The 25,645-nt window shown below is 57.4% G+C and overlaps 1 protein-coding gene across 6 annotated transcripts in view; it reads left to right on the forward strand.

Moving 5' to 3' along the window:
• RAPGEF3 (Rap guanine nucleotide exchange factor 3) overlaps positions 1–25,645 on the forward strand; it is a 29,547-nt gene that overhangs the window by 2,751 nt on the left and 1,151 nt on the right. For 3 of the 6 annotated variants that reach the window (XM_070454511.1, XM_070454513.1, XM_070454512.1), the window contains 26 exons: positions 5,213–5,425; positions 11,029–11,082; positions 11,170–11,276; positions 11,476–11,597; positions 11,741–11,909; positions 12,468–12,552; positions 12,895–12,955; positions 13,042–13,118; positions 13,300–13,446; positions 13,967–14,079; positions 14,367–14,455; positions 14,759–14,837; positions 15,028–15,178; positions 15,260–15,342; positions 16,104–16,143; positions 18,897–18,978; positions 19,262–19,408; positions 21,762–21,859; positions 22,240–22,365; positions 22,487–22,668; positions 22,944–23,034; positions 23,176–23,226; positions 24,249–24,336; positions 24,685–24,749; positions 25,194–25,248; positions 25,340–25,411. In XM_070454511.1, the coding sequence (XP_070310612.1) occupies positions 5,333–5,425; positions 11,029–11,082; positions 11,170–11,276; positions 11,476–11,597; positions 11,741–11,909; positions 12,468–12,552; positions 12,895–12,955; positions 13,042–13,118; positions 13,300–13,446; positions 13,967–14,079; positions 14,367–14,455; positions 14,759–14,837; positions 15,028–15,178; positions 15,260–15,342; positions 16,104–16,143; positions 18,897–18,978; positions 19,262–19,408; positions 21,762–21,859; positions 22,240–22,365; positions 22,487–22,668; positions 22,944–23,034; positions 23,176–23,226; positions 24,249–24,336; positions 24,685–24,749; positions 25,194–25,248; positions 25,340–25,411 (2,527 nt within the window). In that variant the 5' untranslated portion in view covers positions 5,213–5,332. Of the gene's footprint in view, positions 1–4,352; positions 4,747–4,827; positions 4,897–5,212; positions 5,426–11,028; positions 11,083–11,169; positions 11,277–11,475; positions 11,598–11,740; positions 11,910–12,467; positions 12,553–12,894; positions 12,956–13,041; positions 13,119–13,299; positions 13,447–13,966; positions 14,080–14,366; positions 14,456–14,758; positions 14,838–15,027; positions 15,179–15,259; positions 15,343–16,103; positions 16,144–18,896; positions 18,979–19,261; positions 19,409–21,761; positions 21,860–22,239; positions 22,366–22,486; positions 22,669–22,943; positions 23,035–23,175; positions 23,227–24,248; positions 24,337–24,684; positions 24,750–25,193; positions 25,249–25,339; positions 25,412–25,645 lie in introns of those variants that run through there. The other 3 variants (XM_020889233.2, XM_070454514.1, XM_070454510.1) reach the window with 3 other exon arrangements.

Here is a 25,645-nt window from a genome sequence, read left to right on the forward strand (position 1 = left end):
ACCCTCTGGTCTCCAAGCTGGGCCTTTTCCATAGTCCCACAGGAGGCCTGTTAGCTAAGATGCCCTCCAACCTCCAACCTGCACCCTCCATCCCACCAACAACTTCAAAGGATGTTGCTGAGCCTCGTGAGCAAGGTCTGTAGCATAGGAGAAGGAGGAAAGAATAGGAGACAAGGAAGCAGCCAGGAGGGAGGGAGATGAAATAAAATGTCCTCAAAATGAACTGGAAGAGCAGCTGCTCTCCCTTCCGCCCTGCCCTTCGTACACGCCCACGGCTGGACCTGGCTGACTCCCCCACAGATTTCATCTCATTTCCCCCCGGGATCATTAAGCACCCACTATATGCCAGACACTGTGCTGGGTAGAGGCCTGACCAGATTAGTGTGTTAGGGAGTTGCCAGAAAATTCCACTAGGTTCCATGGCCCTGGAGCCCAGGATCTGCCTGGTTTTAGATTCTCAGTTTACGGCAGAGTTCCTGACACAATAAATGCTGCTGAAGAAATTAAAGATTCTTGTGGCATTGCATAGGAACGGCTGAGGAAGGCAAGGCTGACAGTAGTGATCAGGGTTGCTCAGTTGCTCAGTCGTGTCTGACTCTTTGCGACCCTGTGGACTGCAGCACGCCAGTCTTCCCTTGTCCTTCATTATCTCTCAGAGTTTGCTCAAACTCAGGTCCACTGAACTGGTGATGCCATCCAACCATTTCATCCTCTGTCACCCCTTCTCCTCCTGCCCTCAATCTTTCCCAGCATCAGGGTCTTTTCTGATGAGTCAGCGCTTCACATCAGGTGACCAAAGTGTTGCAGCTTCAGCTTCAGCATCAGTGATCAGGGAGGCACTACCAAACTGTGACTTGAGTGTGGGCTCTGCGGTCAGACTGCTTGAGTCTGGCATTACTACTTACTAGCTATGTGACCTTGGCTACATTACTTCACCTCTCTGCTCCTCAGGGTCTTCACTTGTAAATAGTGATTGTTCTGAGGATTAAAAGGTGATGTCTCTAAAGTAGTAAGCAGATTACCCTGCATAGAGCGAGTGCTGGAAGAGACCATCATTGGGCTAGAGCAGTTTCAGAGGGGATGGGGCATCACCAACTCTATGGACAGGAGTTTGAGTAAGCTCCAGGAATTGGTGATGGACAGGGAAGCCTGGCATGCTGCAGTCCATGGGGTTGCAAAGAGTTGGATATGACTGAGCGACTGAACTGAACTGAACTGGGGCATAATGGATGGATGCAAAAGCTTATCCACTGGTTGAATCAGCCCAAATTGGAGGCTGACTGGATGTGGGAAAAGGAAGGACTGAGGTATGAGGTGCCTTGCTTAGGCAGTGGTGGGGGTCCTGGAGCAGGGAGCTGAGAGAGGCAGGGCGGGAAGAGGGGCAGCTAGGGTGGGAAGTTTTCTACTCATGTAGTGTGAAGATCCAAGAGGCCCTGGGCTCCACCAGTATAGAGCTCAGCAGAGAGGCCTGGGTGAGGACTACAGCCCAGAGCCACAGCGGGCCAAAAAGCCCTCCTTACCCATCAACCTTCCTGGACTACTCCCTGGGAGCCTCTGCCTTCCTCTGTTGCCAGTCTGAAAACAGGGAGGCAGGGTTCCAGGAGGCTCGTGTCCCGGCAGAGATCTCAGTGTGGAGGTGGACGGTGTCAAGGGGCCCGGTTGCTCAGCCTCCATCATCCGTCTGTCCCACTCCCCACCTCTGGAGCCTGAGCGCCCAGGTGTGGGGGAAAGGACTCTGGATGTGGGTTTTGCCTTTGCAGGAGTTGTCAGTATTGGAGAGGCAGGACTGCAGAGTGGTAAATAAAGTGCCCAGATTTGTAAGTGCTTGGGGAGAATCACTCAGTGCTCCCCATCTTAGCTGTGGGACTTTGGGCATGTCAGTTAACCGTTCCATGTCTCCATCTCCTCATCTGCAAAATGGGATAACAATAGTACCTATCTGATAGGATTGTTGTGATGATTAAATCTGTGAATGTATAACAAGTGTCAAGAACAGAGCCTGGTGCATGCTAACTATTGTTATTATTTATCTGTCCTCACACACCTTTCAAGCATGTAAAGATAGGGGAGGGTGGAGGTTGTACCGGGGCATGGCAAGATTGTCCCCATGATGACTCACCATCTAGCTTAAAGTGTCTTCCTCAGACACACTCCTTTAGACCCCTGCCCCCTTCAGGCCTCAGCCTCTATCAAAAATCTACTGAGCATTCATTCCACCGGCCAGTCCCAGCCAGGAATCCTGAGAAGACAACACCTGCTCAATCATTTGCCCTGGCGGGAGGTGGGGTGCCCTGCTCTTCAGAGATAAACAAGTTGGAAGGTCCCATTTGATGACTGTCTTTGGATCCTGGCACCTTACCCCCCACCATACTCAATTTCTGTTTCTGTAGCCCCCTCTCTTAGGCATGTAATCCAGATCAGAAAATGAATCTGATGTACACACAGCGCAGCATAGCCTGGGGGTTAAGTGCAGCCAGGCAACCCAGGTTCAAGCCCCAGTTCTATCACTGAATAGCTGTGTGACCTTGGCAAGTTACTTAATACCTCTGAGCCTCATCTTCACCATCTTAGGTGGGAATGATAGCAGTACTAATTCATAGGCTGATGGCAGAGAGAAAATACCTGTGAACACCTGGAACAGCGCCAGGCACTTACAGGCTTTTGTGGTCTGCTGTGAGGGACGCAAGTGTCCTGCCTCACTCACTGGCTCCTTTTCCACCTGCCTAAAGTAGTGGCAGTGTGAATAGGAAATCAGAGACCCGTTTATGACCGCAATCTCTGGAAACTCCCCTGCAGCAACTTCTAGACAGATCAGTGGCACCAGCAACCTGAAATTTCAACTCACTCCCCAGCCCCACTCCCTCTCAACTCTCTTCCCCATGTGACCTCTGCCTGTTAATCCCTTCAAACTGTTCTTCCTTCTTTAAAATTCCCTGAACCTGGGTGGCTGGGTTTGGGCTTGGGGCTAGAATCATCTTTAGGCTCCTCTCCCAGGTGGCTCAGTAGTAAAGAATCTGCCTGGCAATGCAGGAGACTCATCTTTCATCCTGGGCTGGGAAGGTCCGCTGGAGAAGGAAATGGCAACCCCCTCCAGTGTTCTTGTCTGGAAAATCCCACGGACAGAGGAGCCTGGTGGGCTAAAGTCAACTGAGGACGCATACCTAACCTCATCTTCCCTGAGGGAGCATTTAAAACTCCACCAACATTTCTCACAGTGAGAACATTCCCAGCAGACAACCTTAGGGTATTTGTTCAAAACACAGATTTTCCATTTCATGCCAGTAAGACTGAATCTGAATTTAAGGGACTGGAACTTAAATTTGATGAGCTCCTGGGAAGACTTATAAAGACACTTGAAATTGAGGTTTTAATCACAATGAAAATCCACACCCACACCCCCAAGAGAATAATCATCGGTGGAAGAGCAGGGGGCATGGTATGTTAGAGATGTGTCTTCCTCTGTCCAGGAAGGCTCAGCTACAGAGGGAAGGGACACTCATGGGGCAAAAAGAGGGTGCGTTCTAGAAAGCCGGGGGCGGGGCGCGCGACTCCTTCCAAAACCCTCAGTGAAGAATGGGACTAGTTATGCCGCTGGCGCCGGGGGAATAGCTGACCAGGAGCCACTATCTCTCCGCCGCCTCAGAAGCAGGAGAAAGGCGAAGAGGGGGCGCTGGGCCACTGGCGCGGCGGCGGGAACTGAGGCCCAGGGAGGCGATGGCTCTCCACACACAGCCGGCCTGGGACTCCGGAACCGCGGGGGGGCGAGGCCTTCTAACATCCCCCTCCTCCCGGAGCTCGGCCCCGACTCCAGCCCCCACCGTCCGCGGGCGCCATCCTTCCATTCCAGCCTCAACTTCCCCACCCATGCCGGGGGTGTGCGTGCGTGTGTAGGGCGGGGAGAAGGCGGCGGATGGGGTGCGTGCCTAGGAGCGCTGCGGTGGGAGGCTGGGCAGCGGGATTCCCTCCGGGAAAATGGCCCAGTCCCTCCCCCAGCCTGTTCGAGACCCTGAACCGAAACAGGAGACAGGGCACCCCCGGCCGGGAAGCGGCCCCAGCCCGGATTTCCCTCCCGGGTGGGGCCGCAGTGACTCACCCCCTTCCCCCTTCCCCCCGTTTCCTTGTTTGCGTTTCTCTTCCCGGCCGCATGGCGGCCCTGCCCCGCAGCCCCTACCCCTCCAGTCCCGCCGCCGCCGCCGGGCACACACTCCCGGGGCGCTCCGGCCCCCGGGGTTTCTCGAGGCCAAGGTTCCCGCCAGCTCCGGGTACCCGGGGCTCCGACTCCGCCCCCTGCTGGAGCCCGCCCCCTTTCCTGCCCGAGCGCCCGGCGCGTCCTCCCTGCCCCCTCCGGTCGGCCCGGGAGGGGAAGGGGGCGGGCCGCGCAGGGGGTGTGACAGCTCCCGCCCGGATCAGTGCCAGCTGCAGCCTCGCTTCAGCGCCCGGTGCCAGCTGGCTCTTTCGTTTGGGACGGAGGGGAGGCTCGGGGTTCCTTGTCGCGGGGGGCGGGGGTGACGTTGTCCCCCCACCAAGCCCCCAGTTCTCCCCCAACCCGAGACGAGCCTTTCCACCCAGCCTGGCTGGGGCTGCCTTGGAAGCGGCTCCAGCTACGCATTGGTCTGCTCACTTCGCCGGGGACTTCCAGGCCGGGGGCACACAGTGGCTCGTTGTGGGGCGGGCGGGTGCTCCCGCCGCCCCCTGCCTTCTGCTAGAGCCTGCACGGCTGTGCGAGCTTGAAGGAGGAACATGAAGGTGGGTAAGGTGGGGTGGGGGCGGGGGAGGAGGAGCAGGGAGGAAGCTGACACGGTGGGGGAGTTGGGGTGGGAGACAGAGGCTTGGTCCAGGGTGAGGAAGGAGGAGAAAAGAAGGGTTTGAGCTGAAGCTGCGTTTCTCGGGGATCCAGTGAGTCCGGAGCTCCATACTGGGAGTTGGTGGAGATCCCTGCAGGTCCATGATCGGTGGGGTGGGGCAGAATTCCAAAGAAGGGCCTGATCTCTGGTACGCCGCCGGCTGGAGACCCCTAAGCGCGCCAGACCGGCAGGCCCCAGTGAAGGTCTTCCTGTCCCTCCCCCGGCTCCTGGCAGGGGCGCAGCACCTCCGCCTGACCAGTCCAGAGGATTCGAAGGAAGTGCTTCTGCCTGGGGCGGCCGGGCCGTGCTTTGGTCCAGCTGCCCAGGACCCAGCCTCATGTCAGGCTGCCTTCCTCTTCCCATCACAGGTGGGCTGGCCAGGTGAGAGCCGCTGGCAGGTGGGCCTGGCTGTGGAGGGCAACTCGATTCTGGGAGCACCGCTGTTGGGAGGCCTCCCGGACGTGGTGCCGGAGGGGACGCTGCTCAACATGGTGCTCAGGAGGATGTACCGGTCCCGAAGCTGCTCCTACCAGCTGCTGCTCGAACACCAGCGCCCCAGCTGCATCCAGGGGCTGCGCTGGGTGAGTCCCATCCCCTTCCCCAGCCAGGGCCAGGCCCCCCTGGGCTGGAGGGGGCCGGACTGGGAGGGCGAGCATGCTGCTGGTGGTCCAACTTGCTCTGCAGGCCTGGGGGATACACCTGGTGTGGACAGCCGGTCAGGTAGTCTGGCTGCAGTGTGTGGGTGGCTTACACAACTGTGTTGTGTATGTGTGTGGTGCCCAAGTCCCCCTATTCAGGCGTGTGGCGAAGGGGAAAAGAACTTGTCACTTCCGTGTGGCTTGAGTTAGGCGCTCGTGTGTTCTTCAGGTGGGGGTGGAAGACATGTATGAAATACAGGGGTCAGGTCAAGTGCTGGGGAGGTAAGCTTGGTACTATTCTTTAAACATCACCGTGGCAGCATTCTCGTTTAGTGAGACTGAACTGTGTGGAGTCTGCATCTTGATCTGGGGTGAAGTGGTCATGTGAACGTTGCTTGGCATCGGCTTGGAGGGGCTCCGGGGAGAATTCTGAGAAGTTTGGAGACTCTGAGATGAACGGAGCTCCCTTTGCCAGTGAAGAACATCTCTGGAGCTGCAAGAATGAAGGAAAGAGAAGTGTGTGTTGGGTGCGGGGGGAGATGGTGGGCAGGATATGGTTGCAGGATCCAAAACAGCAGAGAAGCTCTCCCCAGTCACCCAGACTTAATAGAGTTTCTTCACCTGAGTTCTGGTGTGTGTTTGTGACGTGTGTGCAGGTGGGTGCGGGGAGGGCACCGGGGCAAAGGGGTGGAGTTGGATTAGGTGATAGAGTTGGGAGAACCCCTCTCTTAGGAGCAAATTCTTTTTTGAGTAGAATGACCACCACCTTCTGCCTCCTTCTTCCTACCTCACCCATTTATGTATTTACCAAATATTGCCATTTATATTTACCAAATGTACCAAAATATGAAGCTGAGTTGAGAAAACCAAGGCCCACCAAGATAATGGGGTCCCCCTTGCAATGGGAAGTGAGAGGAGAATCTAGGTGTCGGTCCCCAGCTGTCCTCCATCCCCTCCCTCCCTGGGTCCTCTTGAGAAGTGGCCTCATGGGCCTGGGTCCTGCTCCAGATGGCACTCTGGAGGGGGCAGGGGAGCCAGGGTCTTTCTGGGCTTAGCTGTTTGCCCCCCACCCCCACCCCAGGTCACTGGCAGTAGCCACTGCTTGGAGCCAGTGGGCTGGAACCCTCCCTCCCTCTTCCCTCTCAGGCTATAATTACTTGTGCATTTCCTGTCCCTTGCCTGGCTTGTAGAGGCTAGGTGGGGAGTCGGGGGAAGGTCAGGGGCCAGGACAATGAGGTCACTGGAGGATCCCCTGGGACCCAAAGTAAGGGAGAGAGTGAAGGAGGCTGCTAGGCTGTCTCCTCACTCCCTCAGTCCCAGAATTGAAGGGCTGGTATGCGTGGGGAGGCCAAAAAGGTGCGGGTGAGGATCAGTGGAGTGAGAGATGGGGTCAGAGACACAGAAACGAGGCCCCTCCCCTACCAGGTGTGTGTGCACGAATTGATGATTAGAGGGAACTTAGATTTTTAAGGCTCGAGGCAGGGGCCACATCCTCTCCTGAGGACCGTCTCTGGGGAGTAGGGGTGAGGTGGTTTCAGCCCATTGTGTCTGTGTTTAAGAGACTCTGGGTCCCTGTGAAGCTGTTAATTCTCACCTCTGAGATGATGCCTTTGGCTGAGGGGGCTCGTGTGAGGGAACAAGTGTCCGGCAGGGAGTGTGCATACACAGGGCGATGGGTGGATGTTGTAAGGAGGTGGAGCCCAGAGTCCCAGGAGGACAGTGCTAGGAGTTACCCAGGCCGTGGCCACCTTTAGAAAACTGAGAGGGAAATCCATCAACCTCCTGAGGTCTGAAGAGAGCACTTTGTGTTCCCATTAGACCAGAACAAGAGAGAATTAAAGCAGGTTGCATCAGGAGACCCTGAGGTTTGACACAGGAAGGACTTAACAACCATGGCAAAGCTGATGCTGGAATAGGGTGGAAGAACGTCTCCTTTGATAAACATTAGGGGTACATGAGATCTTATCTGATGTCTGGGAGCTAACGCAGAAACCAATCTGTCTAGAGGCAGGGGCAAGGTCAGAAACCAATCTGTCTAGAGGCAGGGGCAAGGTCAGGATGACCTCTGGTGGGTCCCCTGCGCTTAGAGAACCCTGAGATGCTACTCTTTGAGTGATTGTTTTGGGAGAGGTGGCTCTATTCTCTAACTCAGAAAACATGCTTTCATTCAACCTGTCCAAATGATGGAAGTAGCTAGTGTTTGTGTAGTATTTATATCCGAAGTGCTATTATGAGCTTTAATCACATCAAATAATCTCACAGAAGCCCTGAGAGATAGCTACTCATGGTGTCATTTCACTTTTTTTTTTTTCATTTCATTTTATAGATGCAAAAGCAGAAGCCCAGAGAGGCTAAGTGACAGTCTAGGGTTACACAGCTGCTAAGGGTCAAACTGGGCTTGGGTCCGAGACAATCTGGCTGCAGAGTTCAAGTGTGTGGTGCATTTTCTCTTGCTACAAAAGGTACCAGTGACACTCCAGAACCTCACCTGCCTCATGCATCCTTTCCCAGTCCCATCGCACACAGCCCTGGCCCGAGACCCTAGCCGTGGCCTAAGGGAACTGGTCTGACGGGTCCCCATGTGGCTGTCTGGCTCTGTGCCTGCCCCTCCAGTGTGACGCGGACACTCGGTGACAGGGAGGGGGTGGGGCAGGCCATGACGCTGTGCAGGGAAACTAACTAGGAGCTCTTCTTCCACCCTGAGCCCTTCCTGTCCAAACCTGATAGGAGGTGGTGGGTGAGGGCCTCCCCCCCTACCCCCACCAGCCACTGCTTTCTAGCTGACACTCCGGGGCATCAGATCAGGTACAGCATCAGTCAAAGTACAGCATTTCTTGCACTGTGTCCAAGCAATGGCTGCCCATCATGAAAGAAGAGTTATATTAAGTTACCGTTGAGTAAGTAGTTACTGCAAAGCAAGCATGGCTTTGAATGCTCCATATTATTAATTAACTCATTTGATCCTCAAAATTAGCCTATGGGATAGGTACTGTTGCCACCAACCCCATGTTATAGATGAGGAAGCTAAAGCACAGAGAGCTTTATAAGCAGCCCAGCGTCACACAACAAGCTGGTAGTGGGGAACCAAGATTTGAACCCAGGCGCCTGACTCCAGAGCCCACACACCTGACCGCAGTCCCTAAATAGGACCCCCACCCTGATCCCAGGAGGTCCCCATGCACAGGGGACCATGGACATGGACCCCATGGCAAGGGTTCAGAGGGACTGTGATGACACACATATGGAACTTCGTCTAACCCAGAATTTTTCAAACTCCCTGCCCGTGGAACGTTCCTGAGGACAGAATTTACCACCTCCGAGTCCATAGCACACAGTGGGGGAGGCCCAGCACCGTGGAGGCTCTATGGGAGATGGTAGGGCTTAGTGGCTAAGATCATGGGCTTTGGAATCAGATGGGCACAGGGTGAATTCTAGTGCCCCTATTTACCAGCTTGAAAAGGGCAGGTTACATAACCTCTGTACCTCCTTTTCTCTAGCCAGGAAACAGGAGACAAACACCTACTTCTGCTTCAGCGTTGATAACAATTATTCCAGTAGGATCTTACATTTCTAAGCAGTTGTGTGACTCTGGGCAAGTTACTTCATCTCTCTGGGCTCCTGCTGCTTTTTTTGGGAAAATAAGAGGGATGCCTTCAGGTCTCTTCCTCAGCTCTGATGGGCCAGCGTTCCAGCTCTGAGCCTCCTGCGCGTCCCCTGGGGCAGGACAGGAAATGGTTGAAGCGAGGCCTGCGGATCTGAGATCTGAGTCTTGACCAGCCTGGCCATGTGACCGGGCACCTCCCCTCCTCATGTGCCCTCCAGGGTCAGAATAATACCAGGAAGGGAGTGTGTGCTGGAGCCTGGGTCCTGGGCACCGAGGGGCGCTGGGGGGACTGGGGCCACCTGGGTACTCTGACATGAGCAACAACAAGTCATTAGCTCTTGGCACTGTTTGTTCCAGCTCAGGAGGCTGGCCGGGTAGCATTCCTGCCCTTCCTCCCTCCTTGGCTCCTCCTCTTTTCCTGTCCTATCACCGAGTCTCCAGGGCCATGTCTGGCACTAGGATGGGCCCCAGGACTGGGGTAAGGATACCTTTGGGACACCTAGTGACTTCTGCCCGGCATTGGGCCAAGCGCCTACGCATGTCGGACCTCAGGCCTCTGCCCGGCACACAGTGGGAAGATGCTGGGTACGGGGAGAGGGCTCTGGCCCCAGACCAGGTCCTCTTCAGGCCCTGAGTGCTGATGGGGAGGCTGCGGAGAGAAGGAAGGGGAGGGAGAGGAAACAGGCAGTGTACCGGGTGGAGTGTGACGAAGAATGTAAGCACTTCTGGTAGGAGCTTGAGTTTATCCCTGGCTGTCTGGCTATGTGTCTGAGTTACCAGGGCACATCACCTCTAGAGTTTTGTTTCTTGATTAAGTCAAGGAAGACTGACCTTGCCTCCTCTGCCTGCTTCCCGTCTGAGCCTATTCTCTGTGAAGTCAGATGAAATCACAAGAAAGACATATTGTATGAACTGTCCAGTGCCTGCCTTTGGGAGGGCTCCTAGAGGGTAGGGCATCCTTCTCAGGGGTGTTCACAAGTTCCAGTTCTCAGGTGGCAGGAGGAGAGAAGCATGAGAGGCTTTTATGGCCGACATCCCAGGGCGAACAGGCCTGCGAGTCCTGGATGGCCCAATAGATGCAAGGGCAGGGAAACCTCGTTCACCAATGATTCTACATAAGCCCCGTTTCCGGAGCCATCCCATATGCTGCCAGGTCTGACTCAGATTTGCAGGGTTAGGGACTAGCAGCAGCATCGAGGAGAATAAAGGGCCTTCCAGCAGGCAACCCGCCCTGTGCTTCACAGATGAGTAATAATAACTAACGTGTACACACAACTATATGTATATGCCAGTCAGTGCTTTAAACATTTGATCTCTATTAACTCACGTAATCCTTTCCAAAGCTTGAGTTGTTATTATGAATGTTTTATAGATTTATAGGCAGGGAGAGATTAAATCATATATTCAGGGTTACATAGGAGCAGGGATTGGAACCCAGGAGTCGGCTCCAGGGCTTGTGTCTTTAACTGCCAGCCTGCATCGAGGCCCACAGAAGGCAGGAAGTTTGTCTGTAGTCCTGTGACTGGGGACCGACCCTGGCTCAGCATCAGGCCATGGGCCTCCGGACCTCTTGAGCTGCTTACTTCCTGGCCTTATCTCACGTCCCCATGCTCCCCCAGCTCCCCGGTGCCCCTCCCCTACAAGCTGAATTACCTGGATGCCTGGGCACACTGGGCCCTGAGGAGGCAGAGCTGGGACCTTATCCCTGGGGATGCGCTGATGGAGTCATGAAGGAAGACACGGGTCTAGTAATAGGGCTCCTGGGTAGCGATGAGGCAGATGCCTGGCATATGGGGGAGTACCCAGTGAGTCTTTGTTGAACCGTTAGCTAAATGAATGACTGGAGTCAAGAGCTGGGCCGGGGCTGGGAGTCGTGGTGGATGGGCCCGAGAGCTGGGTTTCAAGGCCTGGCACTAACACTCAGACTCCCCACTGCCCTCAGACGCCACTCACCAGCAGCGAGGAGTCCCTGGATTTCAGCGTGAGCCTGGAGCAGGTACGAGTCCAGAGGGGCAGGACTGGGAGGGGGCCCGCACACCTGGACTCAGGGCTTGAGCCAGCTGGCTGTGCTTCCTTCCTCCAGGCCTCAACGGAGCGGGTGCTCAGGGCAGGAAAGCAGCTGCATCGACACCTCCTGGCCAACTGCCCCAACCTCATCAGAGACAGAAAGTACCACCTCCGGCTCCACAGGTGAGCGGCGGCCCTGGCTGCCTCCTCGCCCGCCTCCCCGCCACCCCCAGCAGTTTTCTCTCCTTTTCACTCTGTCCAGGCTCTGGACCCAGCCTTGCTGCTAGCTCTAGAAGGTGCCATTCGGATGGAGTTCCTCCCTCCCCTCTCTCCCTCCTGCCCTCTGATCTCCTTTCTCTGCCCTGTTCCCTTCCCCTCCCAGGCAGTGTTGCTCCGGCCGGGAGCTGGTGGATGGGATCCTGGCCCTGGGGCTGGGCGTCCACTCCCGGAGCCAAGCCGTGGGTATCTGCCAGGTGCTCCTGGATGAAGGCGCCCTCTGCCATGGTGAGCCTGAGCCCCGGGTGGGTGGGCGCCCAGTGCAAGGCAGTCCTGGGGAGCAGGCCTGTGCTGGGCATCTGAGTGGAAGCCTCATACCTATGTGGCCTCAATTTCCTCTCCTCCCCCTCGCCTGGGCCTCTGCCCCACAGTGAAACACGACTGGGCCTTCCAGGACCGAGACACCCAGTTCTACCGTTTCCCTGGGCCGGAGCCAGAGCCCGTGGGCGTCCATGAGCTGGAGGAGGAGCTGGTGGAGGCTCTGGCCCTGTTGTCCCAGCGGGGGCCTGATGCCCTGCTCACGGTGGCGCTTCGAAAGCCGTAAGTGGGCGAAACCCTGCTCTCAGACTCTGTGGTTTCCCCCTGAGGGGGAGTGAGCCCCGACTTCTCGTGGAGGAATAGGACCCTGGCGGGACCCAAGGCCTGAGTTCTGGTCTGCACCTGCCACAGACATGCCTTGTGATCTCGAGCCCTCCTGCCCCCTCTGAACCTGGTCCTTCCTCTGTAACTGAGGCCCTGGGGCCTGTGGCCTCCAGTGACCCTGCCCCCTCTGAGAAGCATCCGTGGCCAAGACAATCGTGGCAGGTCTGGGTTCAAATTCCAGTTCCGTTGGCTACTAGCTCTGTGTCCTTGGGTCTCTGATGGCCAGCTTCCTCTTCTGTCAAAGGATAACGATAGCCCACATCACGGGGTTGTTGTGAGGGTGGGATGAAGTCATATGTAAAGTGCTTGGCCCCATGTCTGGAGCATGGTGCGCTTCCATCAAAGGCTGGCCCGTTATTGATAAGCAGCCCCGGCCAGCCCAGGCTGAGTGGGCGCTGTGGCTCCCCGCACCTGGCTCATAGTTCATCATTTCTTCCTGGTCCCCTGTGCCCGCAGCCCTGGTCAGCGCACAGACGAGGAGCTGGACCTCATCTTTGAGGAGCTGCTGCACATCAAGGCCGTGGCCCACCTCTCCAACTCGGTCAGCCCCTGGCCCCCGCCCCACCTTGCCCTCCCCCAAACCTCCCGTCCTGTGACCCCTGCCAGGCCAGAAGACACCCCCCTCCCCTTCCACCTGTGGCCTGGAGACTTCAGCCTGATGTCTTGTCCCCGGCGTGGCATCCTTGTCCGAAGGCCCTTCTGGCTCTCTCTGCCCGTTTCTTCCCCTGCTTTGTCTCCTGCTGAATCCCAGGTCACCTGACCTCATCACAGCTCTGTCCCCCGAGCATGCGTGGCTTTGGACCTGACCTCCTCCCCGGGCCCCTCGTCCCCGGGCCCCTCGTCCCCGGACTCGCCTCCCTGACTCTCGCCCCCCTGCCCACAGGTGAAGCGGGAACTGGCTGCAGTCCTGCTCTTTGAACCTCACAGCAAGGCAGGAACTGTGTGTAAGTCCTGCCTGGACGTGGGCGGAGGCCACAGGGAAGAAGTGATGGGTGCCTGGGGCATGTCTGATCTGTGCTGCTTCTCTCAGTGTTCAGCCAGGGGGACAAGGGCACCTCGTGGTACATTATCTGGAAGGGTTCAGTCAACGTGGTGACCCATGGCAAGGTGAGTCTGCCCCCCGTGCCCAGCCCCTGGGGCGGAGCTGGTCACTGGTCCTTGTCCTCGTGGGCAGTGCCTTTAATGGCCCCAAGGCTGCCGGTCTCTCAGGTCCCCTCCTGCTTCGGTGGCTCTGGATCTGTCCCGGTGAGGGCTGGGGGGCTGGGCTGTAACTCGGGCCTGGCTGCAGGGCCTGGTGACCACCCTGCACGAGGGAGACGACTTTGGACAGCTGGCTCTGGTGAACGACGCACCCCGGGCAGCCACCATCGTCCTGGGGGAAGACAACTGTCATTTCCTTCGCGTGGACAAACAGGACTTCAACCGTATCATCAAGGTGCCGCTGCTGGGGGTGGGGAGGGCAGGGACACGTGTCAGGAGAAGGGGCAAGGAGGAGGGACCAGACGGAGGCTTTAAGGGGTAGGGAAAGGTCAGAGGTGGAAACCTTGGGGATGGTGGCTGGAGGCGGGAGCCCAACTCTGGGTGTGTGAGGAGGTGCGTGGCATGCGGAGGAGGTTCAGCGAGCCCTGGGAACCCTGGCTCTAGTGGGAGATCAGGGGTGAGGAGACAGGGGTGGGGGTCTAGGGTGCAAGGGGAGGCAGCCTGATGGAGAGTGGGATCCACTGAAGGAGCGCTGGGAGGGATGGGCTGGAGAAGGGGCTCAGGCTGGGCGATAGTCAGCAGTGAGGGACACATCTAAGGTCAGTGGGCATCGACTAGGGAGGGAGAAGGGCTGCGGGTGCTTGTGGGAGCCTTGTGGGGCTCGGAGTTTGGAATGGGGGAGGCAGAGGGAGGCCCTAGATTGGGGAGAGGAGCTATGGTTGTATATGGAGCACTGGGTGTGGCTTGTTCTCCAGGATGTGGAAGCAAAGACCATGAGGCTGGAAGAACATGGCAAAGTGGTGTTAGTGCTGGAGAGAGCCTCCCAGGGCACTGGCCCTTCTCGTCCCCCAACCCCAGGCAGGAACCGGTAACACACCCGCCGTGCCGCCTCTCCATACCACCTCTGTTGCCCACCTTCTCTCCTTCTGTTTCCCGGGCTTTACTCCCTTCTCTGTGTCACACACCTGCCCGCAGGGGGTGGAGAGGCTTCCAGGGATTAAGATGCATCCCCCGAGTTAGTTCCCCCTCCACCGCACGGGGGTGGGCAGAGGGCTGGCAACTACGGTTGAGTGATAGGATTGATTCTTGATGTCTGCCCCAGCTGCGGGAGGGGGAGTCGGGGCTCAAGTGCTATGGACCGGCTGTCTCTGCCAGGTATACGGTGATGTCTGGCACCCCAGAGAAGATCCTAGAACTTCTGTTGGAGGCCATGCGGCCTGACTCCAGCGCTCATGACCCAACAGGTAGGGGCGGGAGACACCCTGCCTGCTTTCTGACTCAGAGAGCGGTCAGCACTGCCTGGGAGAGGGCCAGGCACTGTGCATCTGACCTCATCGGGTGCTTGATTGGTCTCTTTGGTCAGCGGGCCGGAAGTTTTCATTCCTGTGTTCTCGACTTGTGTGGGGAGTGCTGTGACAGGGACTGGATGTTGCTGCTCTGTGGCCCGTGGTGGGGTTGGTTAAAAGGATGCCGCGGTTATGCATATACTTGAGGTCAGGAGACTTGACCGCTGAGTCCCTCACCTGTCCCCTGTCCCTGCCTCACAGAGACATTCCTCAGTGACTTCCTGCTGACCCACAGCGTCTTCATGCCCACTGCTCAGCTCTGCGCTGCCCTCCTGCACCAATATCCTTCCAGCCCTGGGGGTGGGGACGGTGTGTGGGACGGGCAGGAGGGATGGCCCCGCAGCACGGCTGTCCTGGACCCTCCAGGCCCAGCCCATTCACGGGCTCCGGGTGTCCTGCCCTCCTGTGCCCATTTCTGGGGGTGGTGGGTGGTCCTGTTGGACACTGCGGTTCCCTTGACTGGGACCCACCTTCCACGCGGAGCCCGCGGGGGGCAGCGAGCAGGAGCGCAGCTCCTACGTCTGCAACAAGAGGCAACAGATCCTGCGGCTGGTCAGTCAGTGGGTGACCCTATACGGCCCTACGCTCCGCACCGACCCTGTGGCCACCAGCTTCCTCAAGGTACCTGGGAGCCAGGCGGGGCTGGGCCGGATTGCCCAGGATGGACACGGGGGTCTCAGTGAACCTTGGCTTCCCCCCCAGAAACTGTCGGACCTGGTGAGCAGGGACGCCCGGCTTAGCAACCTGCTTCGGGAACAGTGGCCAGAAAGGCGGCGACACCACAGGTGATGCTTTGGCTCAAGTGACCTTGTCACAGGCGGGCAGGACGGGCAGTGCGGCAGGAGCTGGGAGCACCGGCTGGGGGCGGGGGCGAACACGTGGCTTAAATCTAGGCTGCATCTCTGCAGCTATGCCGCCCTGAGCCCGTTACCCCACCCCCACCCCCAGGGCTTCGGCTGCTGCCTGTAAAACCCTGTGCTGGCTCACTTGTCTAGTCCTGCTCATCTCAGTGAGCGTTCTCACCAGTCTCTTGCTCTGCACCCTCCCGTCATGCGTCCGTCCATGCTCAGGCAGCCCGCGGTCATCTGTGTATCATCTTCCCACCGCCCCGCACACCTGCGCTGCTCACTGGCTCCTACCTATTGCTGAGCACCCTTGGTGCCAGCTCCCGCCTGCTCCACCCAGTCAATTTCCCAGCCTTTACCTTGCGCTTCCAGACCTTCCCGCCCTCCCAGGCCTCCCGTGGGGGCAGCTGGGGTTCAGGGAGAGCTCACATGTGGCCTCCCTGAGCTGACACCACACCGGGTCCCTTTCTCCCTGGAGCTCTTTCCCTCCCCTGCTGGCCTGGGGAAATCGTAGGATCCAGGGGCTGGATTTCAAGTCGTGCCTGTTCTGGGTCATCCTCTCCAAGTCTGCCAACCTCTGAGCCTCTGGTGACGGTGGGGGGAATCCAGAGCCTGGGCACCCCTCCGCTCTTGAGCCTGCATCGTCCTGCCTGCTGGGAGACCCTACCCCCAGCCTCACCTCCCTCTCACTTGCTCCACAGGTTGGAGAACGGCTGTGGGAACACGTCTCCTCAGATGAAGGTGTCCGTCCCGAGTGGGCTCCTCGCGCCTCTGCCGGGCCCCTGATTTCCCCCTCCTCCAAGGACCTCCAGGCCCCTCTACATGGGAAGGTCCCCCCCAAACACAGGCACATCCTTGGTCTGGGTTAGGTGATCATGGAGCTCGGGCTGCATGTGACACTGGGGCTGGGCCTTGCAGGAGACAGAGGTCTAAGGTCAGTCCCCCCCACCCCCACAAGGGGTTTTATTCCATCTGGTCATGCTCATGTTCAAGCTAAGTTGCTTTAGTCATGTCCAACTTTTTGTGACTCCATGGACTGTAGCCCGTCAGGCTTCTCTATCCATGGGATTCTCCAGGCAAGAATACTGGAATGGGTTGCCATGTCCTCCTCCAGGGGATCTTCCTGGAGATATCTGACCCAGGGATTGAACCCACATCTCTTATGTCTCCTGCATTGGCAGGCGGGTTCTTTACCACTAGTGCCACCTGGGAAGCCCACTCATGCTCACAGCTTGGGCCAGTTAGCAGTTTCCCGCCTGGCAGGTGAGGGCTGGTGCCTGGAGGCATCTCTGAAACCCTGGGGGTCCTGGGGGCCAGTGCCACCCCCAGCAGTGGACTGGGAGAGGAAAGTGGGAGGAGGAGTCCTGACTGGAGTGAGATTTGAAGAATTGGGTGGGGAGGACTGGCAAGGTATGTTGGGGCTGCCTGTGGAGACTCGCAGTGAGAATCAAACCCAAATGCCTCATGTGGGCCTGCAGGGCCCAGCTGCCTCTCCCACCTCATCCTGCCCCCTTCCTCCTCTGAGTCCTTTTCTGCTGAAGGTGAAGCTCCCTCCCTCCTCGCCTCCTGCCCCTACCTGCCGGCCCCTCCCATCTCCCTGTGAGAGCCCCTCCTCCACTGGCTCCCCTCCAAGGTGTCCTCAAAGGTTTTCTCGAAGCCTTGTCCCAGTGGAACTGTTTTCTTTGTTTAGTTGTCTCCTGGCTAATTGTCTGCTGGTGCCTCTCCCGGCCCACTGGCATGCTGGCTCCATCCCTGAGGGGCCTTGACCTCTTGCTGCTGATGTTCAGTGAAGGGCAGGCAGCATGCCTTAGGTGCCGGCGTGGCTCTCCCAACCCCCTACCGCATCCTTGGCACCTAAGGCATGCCAGGGATGCGGTAGGGCATTGGGAGAGCCACCCTGTCCTCGAGGGGCTCACGGGGAAGTGGGGGACAGAGCTGCAGAGCAACCTCATGCTGAATGAGGACAAAGATGGGGTCTCTGGAGGCAGGGAGGAAAGGGCTGAAAAGGAGAGGATCGGGGTCAGGGAGAAGCGACCGCTGGAACTGGGAGGTGCAGGGAGTGAGGGTGGGGGGCGCAGAGGCCGCAGGCAAGTGTGGGGAAGGGAGCCCACCTCCTGAGGGAGCCCTGGAGGGGCCAGAGCAGGTGGGGCCCTGTGGGCCGCTGAAAGGGGCCTGGCCTTTGTCCTTTGACCATTGCAAGCCATTGGAGGTGTTTGAGCCCAGGATTGACAAGATGGGATTTGCGTATTGAATAGGTCAGCTGGGGAGCCTGAGCTTTATCCAGCAGACAATGGTGGCCTGGACGCTGTGATAGGAAGGTTAATCTGGCTCTGGTCAGGCAGATGGGAGTGGGAGGGAGGGAAGCACCCGAGAGGCTAGGCTGGCGGAGAATAGTTGCGCTGTTGTAGTAGATAAGGCGTGAGGCGATACAGGCTGGTGGATCCGGAGATGGCCTGGGCTGCAGAAGGGGGAACACAGAGACCCCGGAACTAGATGATACTCTGTGGGGGAGGGGAGCAGGGGGGAGCAGGAGCCTTGAACCCAGGGGAATGGCCAGAAGAGTAGCCTGGGAAGCGGGATGAGGGGATCTGAGGAGTATTTGGGGTGATGGAGCACAGATATGGAAGATCCTGAGACCAAGGTCTGCAAGATAATTCAATGCCCAGTGGTATGGTTTTAAGAGTCTTCCAGATGCTGAGGGCGGGGAGGGGGGGGGGGCATTGGTACACGATGCTGGGAGGAGCTCTGAGGGGAGTGCAGAGATTTGGAAATCCAGGGAAGAACCATGGACCAAGGTCTAAACCTCATCTGCTGCCTTTAGAGTTGGGAGGAGGAAAATAGTACAAAATCTGGAAAGAATAGTCGGTGGGCAGAGGAGCTGTGTGAGGGAAGCCTTTGGGCAGTGGGGGCCCCCCAAGAGCCCACTGTGGTGGGGCCTTGGAGGAAGGGTTATGGGGCAGCTGACACAGTTGAGTGTTGGTGGACAAGAGCATGGGGGAGGAGGAGCGGGGCGGGGCAGGTTTAGGATTTCAGCTGGGCCACTTAGCAGCTGTGCTGCTTTGGGTATGTTACTTAACCTCTCTGAGCCCTCACTGATTTTATCTGTAAAATGGGGATAATAATATTTTGTCAAAGGGCTTTTATGCATATTTAGATCCTTAAAATAAGCATGTAGAAGACAGCAAATGGTAGCTGAAGGAGGAAAAGACCAGGATCAACAGCAGCCTTGTGTTAGATTAGAGAGGCTCAGGGCCCATTTGGCAGAGGGGGTGACACACACATAGAGGGGCATGGACTCATTCTGAGCTCTGCTGTCTCCCCTGGGAGCCTCAGTCCCCATGTCCCCAGCGCCTTACCTGTCCCAGGTTTGCAGGACAAGCAGATCCCTTAGGTGGCGTGTGTGCTGTGTGGGACCCATGCTCCGGGTGACAGGCCCCTCCCCGTCCCTGCAGGCTCTCCTGTGTCCTCTGGTCCTTACTTCCTCTCCTTCTCAGGCCCGGAATGTACCTGTTTGGCTCCCCAGCCAGGACGAGCCTCTCCCCAGCAGCAACTGTGCCATCAGAGTTGGGGACAAAGGTTGGTGGTCCGAGTCAGCCGGGGCAGAGCTCGAACCCTGCTCTCACCACCCTTGACTTTGGGGTACCTGGCCTAGGATGGCATGCTGTGCTCCTTGGGGGTCTCTGTTTCAGGCTCCCCCCTCGCTCACCTCAGGGTCTCCCACCTGCCTGCCCAGGCTTCTCCTTAGTACCGTTACCCACCTCCTTGGGACCCTCCCTCACTGCAGTCACTGCCTTCTCCCTGCTGGGGTGGGGAGACCAGGCGGCTCCCTCCCACAGTTCAGTCTCATCTTCCTCTCCAGTCCCCTATGACATCTGCCGGCCAGACCACTCTGTGCTAACCCTGCAGCTGCCTGTGACGGCCTCAGTGAGAGAGGTGATGGCAGCGTTGGCCCAGGAGGACAGCTGGACGAAGGGGCAGGTGCTAGTGAAGGTCAACTCGGCAGGTGGTGAGTTGTGTCTCTGGGTAGGGTGGTCCCAAGGGAGGGGGCCCCCTCAGAGCTCTGCCCACCCACTGAATTAAGATCATCACCATCTTTGTCAATGTTAATGGTAGTTAGCATTTATGGGAGGCTTATTACATCTCTTCAATGTGCTTTGCATGTTGTGCTGAAGAGCATGAACTCTGAAGCCTGCTGCCAGCATTTGAGCCCAGCCCTCTGGCTCCCTTCTCTCTGTCCCCCAGCAGGATGCTTAATCTCTCTGTGCTCCATTTCATCATCTATAAAATGGGGATGAAAAAGTGCCTGCTTGTGAGGGTTAAATGAGCTGATCTATAAAAGTGTTTAGAATGATGTTTGACAGCTGTACATAGATATTAGCTACTATTTCATTATTATCATTTGTTGTTTAGTTGCTAAGTCATGTACGACTCTTTGTGACCCCATGGACTGTAGTCCGCCAGGCTCCTCTGTCTGTGGGATTTACCAGGCAAGAATACTGGAATGGGTTGCTATTTCCCGCTCCAGGTGATGGGCACAGACCCAGGGATCGAACCTGCGTCTCCTGCTTGGCAGGTGGATTCTTTACCACTGAGCCACCAGGCATGCCTGACATTATTATCATGCTTACATATTTATTTAATCCTAATAGCCATCTTATGAGATGGGTACGTTTATCCTATTTTAAGACAAGGAAACTAAAGCTCAAATGGATTCAGTGATTTTTCCCAGGCTCACCCGTTGAGTACATAGACAGACTTTGAATTTAGGTAGTTGCTCATTTAGTCCATCAACATCTTCGAGGGTCATTTATGGGCCAGCAGCATGTTAGGAGGCAGAGGTACCATGGCAGGTAAGATGAGCAGCTTGATGGTTAAGAGCCTGAACTGTGGACTCCCAGACCTGAGTTGTAATCCCAGACCCACTGCATATTGTCTATATGATCCTGCCCAAGTTGTCTGACCTCTGTGAGCTTCCATTTCCTTGTCTGTTGAATGAGCACTGTAACGACCTATCACCTAGGACTGCTGTGGCTATTAAATGAGCTACTGTGTTTGAAGCTCTTAGCATGGGACCTGGCATAAAGTTGGTGCTCAGAGTATGGCAGCATGAGGATTATTAAGACCTGCCTTTAGAGAACTTGGGACATTAAAAACCACTGTTATCCATGAAAGACACGGCATGGATATGACAGCTGGAGCCCAGGGTAAGCAGCTGGTCATGCAGAGAATAATGGCAAGGAGTGGCAGGGAGACCAGCAAAGCCTCCTTTCTTCAGGAAGGCGAGATGATGAGGGCACTGGTGCCTGTGTGCTCCTCTGGGAAGCACTGCCCTCTGGTGGCCACTTGGCAAGTTGCAGTTGTCCAAAGCCAGTGTTAATGGAGACCCTACATGCCATGCTCTGTTTAGAGCACTGATTGCTTTGATGGACACCTATGTCAGGGCTTCCCTGGTGGTTCAGATGGTAAAGCGTCTGCCTGCAATGCGGGAGACCTGGGTTCGATCCCTGGGTTGGGAAGATCCCCTGGAGAAGGAAATGGCAACCCACTCCAGTACTCTTGCCTGGAAAATTCCATGGATGGAGGAGCCTGGCAGGCTACAGTCCACGGGGTTGCAAAGAATCGGACATGACTGAGCAACTTCACTATGTCAGTAGTCAGTATCTTATTACAAACTCCCTTGTTTGTGTATATTTCCTGGCAAGTCACATTCACACACTCCTACACTACTGCTACGTGATCATAGAGCAACACACAGACCAAATGCAAAACAGGTAAGGGAAATCAATGTAAGTGCTAATATTTTTTTCCTGGATGCATGGATGGTCTTGTGTACCTTACTTTGGAGGCTACTGGTCTAGGGACTGAGGACTCAAACATGAATGAAAACACAATCCCAGTCCACAAGAGCTGATGAAAATACACACACACACACACACACACACACACACACACACACAAAGAAAATCCACACACAGATTTCTATAAGGCATTTCCCAATTTTCAAAGGGCTCGTATATGTATCATATCCTTGTAGCCGCTATTTATATCAATGACTTCATTTGACTTATGAGTAGTCACGGGAAATCTTGGTGTCTGCGTTTGACAAAGGAGGAAGCTGGGGCTCAGGGAGGTTCCAGCGTTGCCCAGTGTCAGCCTGTCTCACTAAGACTCCTCTCTCATTGTCCTCAGGCCCTGCTGCCCCTGTGCGTGTGTGGGCATGCGCACCTGTGCATTTAGAACACCTGCCTAGGACTCCAGGGCCGCTATTGGGAGATCTCTTCCAGCCTCCACCCCGCCTCCGGTTGCTCCCTGGCCTCCCTCTCTGTCCCCACCCAGCACAGCCTCTGCTCTCTTCGCAGATGCCATTGGCCTGCAGCCAGATGCCCGCGGTGTGGCCACATCCCTGGGGCTTAACGAGCGGCTCTTTGTTGTCAACCCACAGGAAGTGCACGAGCTGGTAGGGCCAGGCAGGGCGCCAGGGCCCCGGGAAGGGCTGTTTTGGGAGTGGTGCGGGTGGGCGCTAGGACAGGGCCACATGGAAAGGAGAGCAGGGCCTGGCTCTGGCTGTTCCTAAGGAGGAAGAGAGAAGAGTGGGCCTCAGCCGATGGAGGAAGTCTCAAGGGGAGAACTGTTGGGAGCTCTCAACTGGGAGAGGGGCCCCAGCACTGGGGAACTGTCAGGGCATGCCTCCTTGGGGAGCCCCTCCACTCCCTGCAGCACCCCTGCCCTCCTGACATTCCTCCAGCCCTGGGCACAGACTTCTGGCCCCAGACTCTCTCCCCGCACCATGCCCCCTGGACTCCCCAGGAACCCCTCTGAGCACTCTTCCACCTGCAGACCCCACACCCCGAGCAGCTGGGGCCCAGTGTGGGCTCTGCCGAGGGGCTGGACCTGGTGAGCACCAAGGACCTGGCGGGCCAGCTCACAGACCACGACTGGAGCCTCTTCAACAGCATCCACCAGGTGCTGGGGCAGAGTGGAGGGGAGGAGAGCGGGCGATGGGGACACCCCGCCCCATGCACTGACCTCGTGTGCTGGACACCCCGCCCCACGCACTGACCTCGTGTGCTGCCCCCCTGCCCAGGTGGAGCTGATCCATTATGTGCTGGGCCCCCAGCACCTGCGGGACGTCACCACCGCCAACCTGGAGCGCTTCATGCGCCGCTTCAACGAGCTGCAGTACTGGGTGGCCACGGAGCTGTGTCTCTGCTCCGTGCCTGGCCTACGGGCCCAGCTGCTCAGGAAGTTCATCAAACTGGCGGCCCAGTGAGTGCCTGTGGGCTGGGAGGGCTGGGTGGCAAAGTCCCACGGTGCCTTTACTTAACCCCCCGATCTGTGATCGGGGTGCGGCCAAGTTGCCCACCCTCATGCCTGCCTGGGGCCCCGGGGGCCCCTGCCTCCCCATACCATAAAGCCCCAGGCCCTGCAAGGGCAGCACTGGCCTGGCCGGATCTTGTGCTGTGGCCTGGGGGGTGGTGTGGGTCTGGGGCTCTGTGTGTGTGGCCGCCTCCCCTGAGGGTCTCTGGGTCTTCTGCTCACAGCCTCAAGGAGCAAAAGAATCTTAATTCCTTCTTTGCCGTCATGTTTGGTCTTAGCAACTCGGCCATCAGCCGCCTGGCCCATACCTGGGAGGTGAGTGCCATTTCTGCCGGGTAGGTCAGGGCCTCCGCACCCCGGTCCTGAGTCAGGCCCCTGCCTGTCCTGGGGGTCCTGGCTGGGGATAGGGCCTGCAACCCCAGAGCACTGACAGCCCCGCCTGCCTCTCCTTCACAGCGGCTGCCCCACAAAGTCCGGAAGCTCTACTCGGCCCTCGAGAGGCTGCTGGTGAGTGCTCCCCACGCCCCCCAGCCCGGCCCGAGCCCCCGCCTCTTCCCCATGGCACCCCTGCCTGTCCGTGGCCACTGTCCGGGCTTCCAGCTGGGTCAGGGCCCGGTTCCCTTTGGCCTGTGAGCCTGGGGGCTGGCTGAGAAATGCGGTGTTCAGCACTGTGGGGTCTGTGTAGTGTATTATATGCCTCAGCAGGTATACAGGGGCCTGTGTGGCATTTGCTGCGGCATTTGCTAGCCCTGGGGCCTGAGGTGCCGGGGGACCACCAGGGGGCTGCTGACCTGCCTCAGGACTCAGGAAGCAGGTCTTGACCCAACTCGCATGGTGTTCTGGGGTCTGTCAGAGGGCCCTCAGGAGACTCAAGGCGCCTAGGCCAAAAATGAGGCAAGAGTTGAGGAGCTGAGCCCTCCACTCCCAGGAATTGTAGCGGGGGTAGCAAAAGGTGTACAGTGTTCAGGAGAGAGCTCGTGCAGACTGCTTTCATCAGCAAGGCTCCAAGAGCTCTGGGGGAAAAAATTCTCCTCCTAGGGCTGAAGAAGTACAAAGGGGTATACCAACTAGAGAGGGACAGAGGGAGATAGGGGCAGAAATGAGTTTAAGAGAGCTCGTGCAGGCTGCTTTCATCAGCAAGGCTCCAAGAGCTCTGGGGGAAAAAATTCTTCTCCTAGGGCTGAAGAAGTACAAAGGGGTATACCAACTAGAGAGGGACAGAGGGAGATAGGGGCAGAAATGAGTTTTCCATGAATCCTCAGAGCCCCTGTGACAATGTCCATGCGTGTCCTGGGGGCTAACTGGAGGCCAGGAAACCACGTCACGCAGCCTGGCATCCCAGCTCCGGGTCTCTCTGCCTGCCGCACAACCTGCCTTGGGAAGATCTGGGGCCGAGAGGAGGCTGAGCTCCAAGGAGTGGGCACATGGCCTCTCCTTGGCGGGTGGGCATTTGGTTGTGCTGTGGCACGTGGTAGGTCACAGTGTGCGGGACCACCCTCCCTCTCTCACTGTGGCTTCCTCCCTCTCAGGACCCCTCGTGGAACCACCGAGTGTACCGTCTGGCCCTCACCAAGCTCTCCCCTCCCCTCATCCCCTTCATGCCCCTTCTTCTCAAAGGTAAGGGCACCAGCCCCTGCCGCCCTGCTCCCATCCCGCCCGTCCCTGCCGCAGAGTGTCCACCAGACCCCCTGGATGATTCCACTGTGCCAACACCCTGGGGCCACAAAGGTTAACAAGGAGCTTACCAGGTAGAAGCAGAGTTAAGACACGCAGACATTAGATGGCCGATGACACGAGGCCTAAGTGATATAAAGAAATTATTCCAGGAGGTTAGCAGGGAGGAAGAGGGTCGCGTGGTGGGGGGAGGCAGGCCCTCGCCTCCCTGTTATTGGCCCCTCACCTTTCCTTGGCTGCTGGGAGGGGAAGGAGTTTGGGGACCTATGAACAAGGCCCATCTCTTTGCAGACATGACCTTCATCCATGAGGGAAATCACACATTGGTGGAGAATCTCATCAACTTTGAGAAGATGGTGAGTCCAAGGAGAGCGGGTATCTGAGGCTGGAACAGGTTGGAGGCTGTGACGATGGCTTTGGAAGGGACGGGAGTGGGAGATGGTCCAAAGGTGTTCTCAGTAATGTAAATATGAAGACTTCCTTTAAAATAGCCCCTGCCTTACTCCATTGCACGCCCTCAGAGGATCTGGTCTCCACCAGGGAGTGCCGGGGTGATGGCCTCAGCTATCTCGCCCTTCAGCCAGAATCCCTTCCCCACTAGTCCTGCTCCTCTCTAGGCCCTCCCTGACTTCTGTCTTCCCAGTGCCTGGTCCCCGCTGGGTCTTTGGGTGAGCTGGGGCATAGCAGGCATGGCCCCGTCTCCTACAGCCCCTGGTGCCTAGGAGCACTTCAGCTGTCCCCCAGGCCAGGCCAGGGCCCCGTTCCTCATATCAGGTCTCATGTCCTTGCTTGGCCCCCAGAGAATGATGGCCAGAGCCGCACGGATGCTACACCACTGCCGAAGCCACAGCAACGGTGAGAGGGCAGGTCCCCGGTGGGCGCCCCTGACTGATGTCCCCTTCAAGGCACCAACCTGGTCTCTCACTGACTCCCCCCCCACCCCCAGTGCCTCTGTCACCGCTCAGAAGCCGAGTCTCCCACCTGCATGAGGACAGCCAGGCGGTCAGGGTTTCCACGTGTAAGTGAGGGCAGGGGTGGGTGCTGACAAGCTGGCCACGGCTGGCTGGCATTTACAGGCACATCCATACGTGAAAGGGCTTCCCGGGTGGCTCAGATGGAAGAGAATCTGCCTGCGATGAGGAAGACCTGGGTTCAATCCCTGGATTGGGAAGATCCAGTATTCTTGCCTGGAAAATCCCATGGACAGAGGAGCCGGGTGGGCTACAGTTCACGGGGTTGCAAAGCATGATGT

This window comes from Odocoileus virginianus, chromosome 24 (genome assembly GCF_023699985.2).
Source record: "Odocoileus virginianus isolate 20LAN1187 ecotype Illinois chromosome 24, Ovbor_1.2, whole genome shotgun sequence".
Taxonomy (NCBI): Eukaryota; Metazoa; Chordata; class Mammalia; order Artiodactyla; family Cervidae; genus Odocoileus; species Odocoileus virginianus.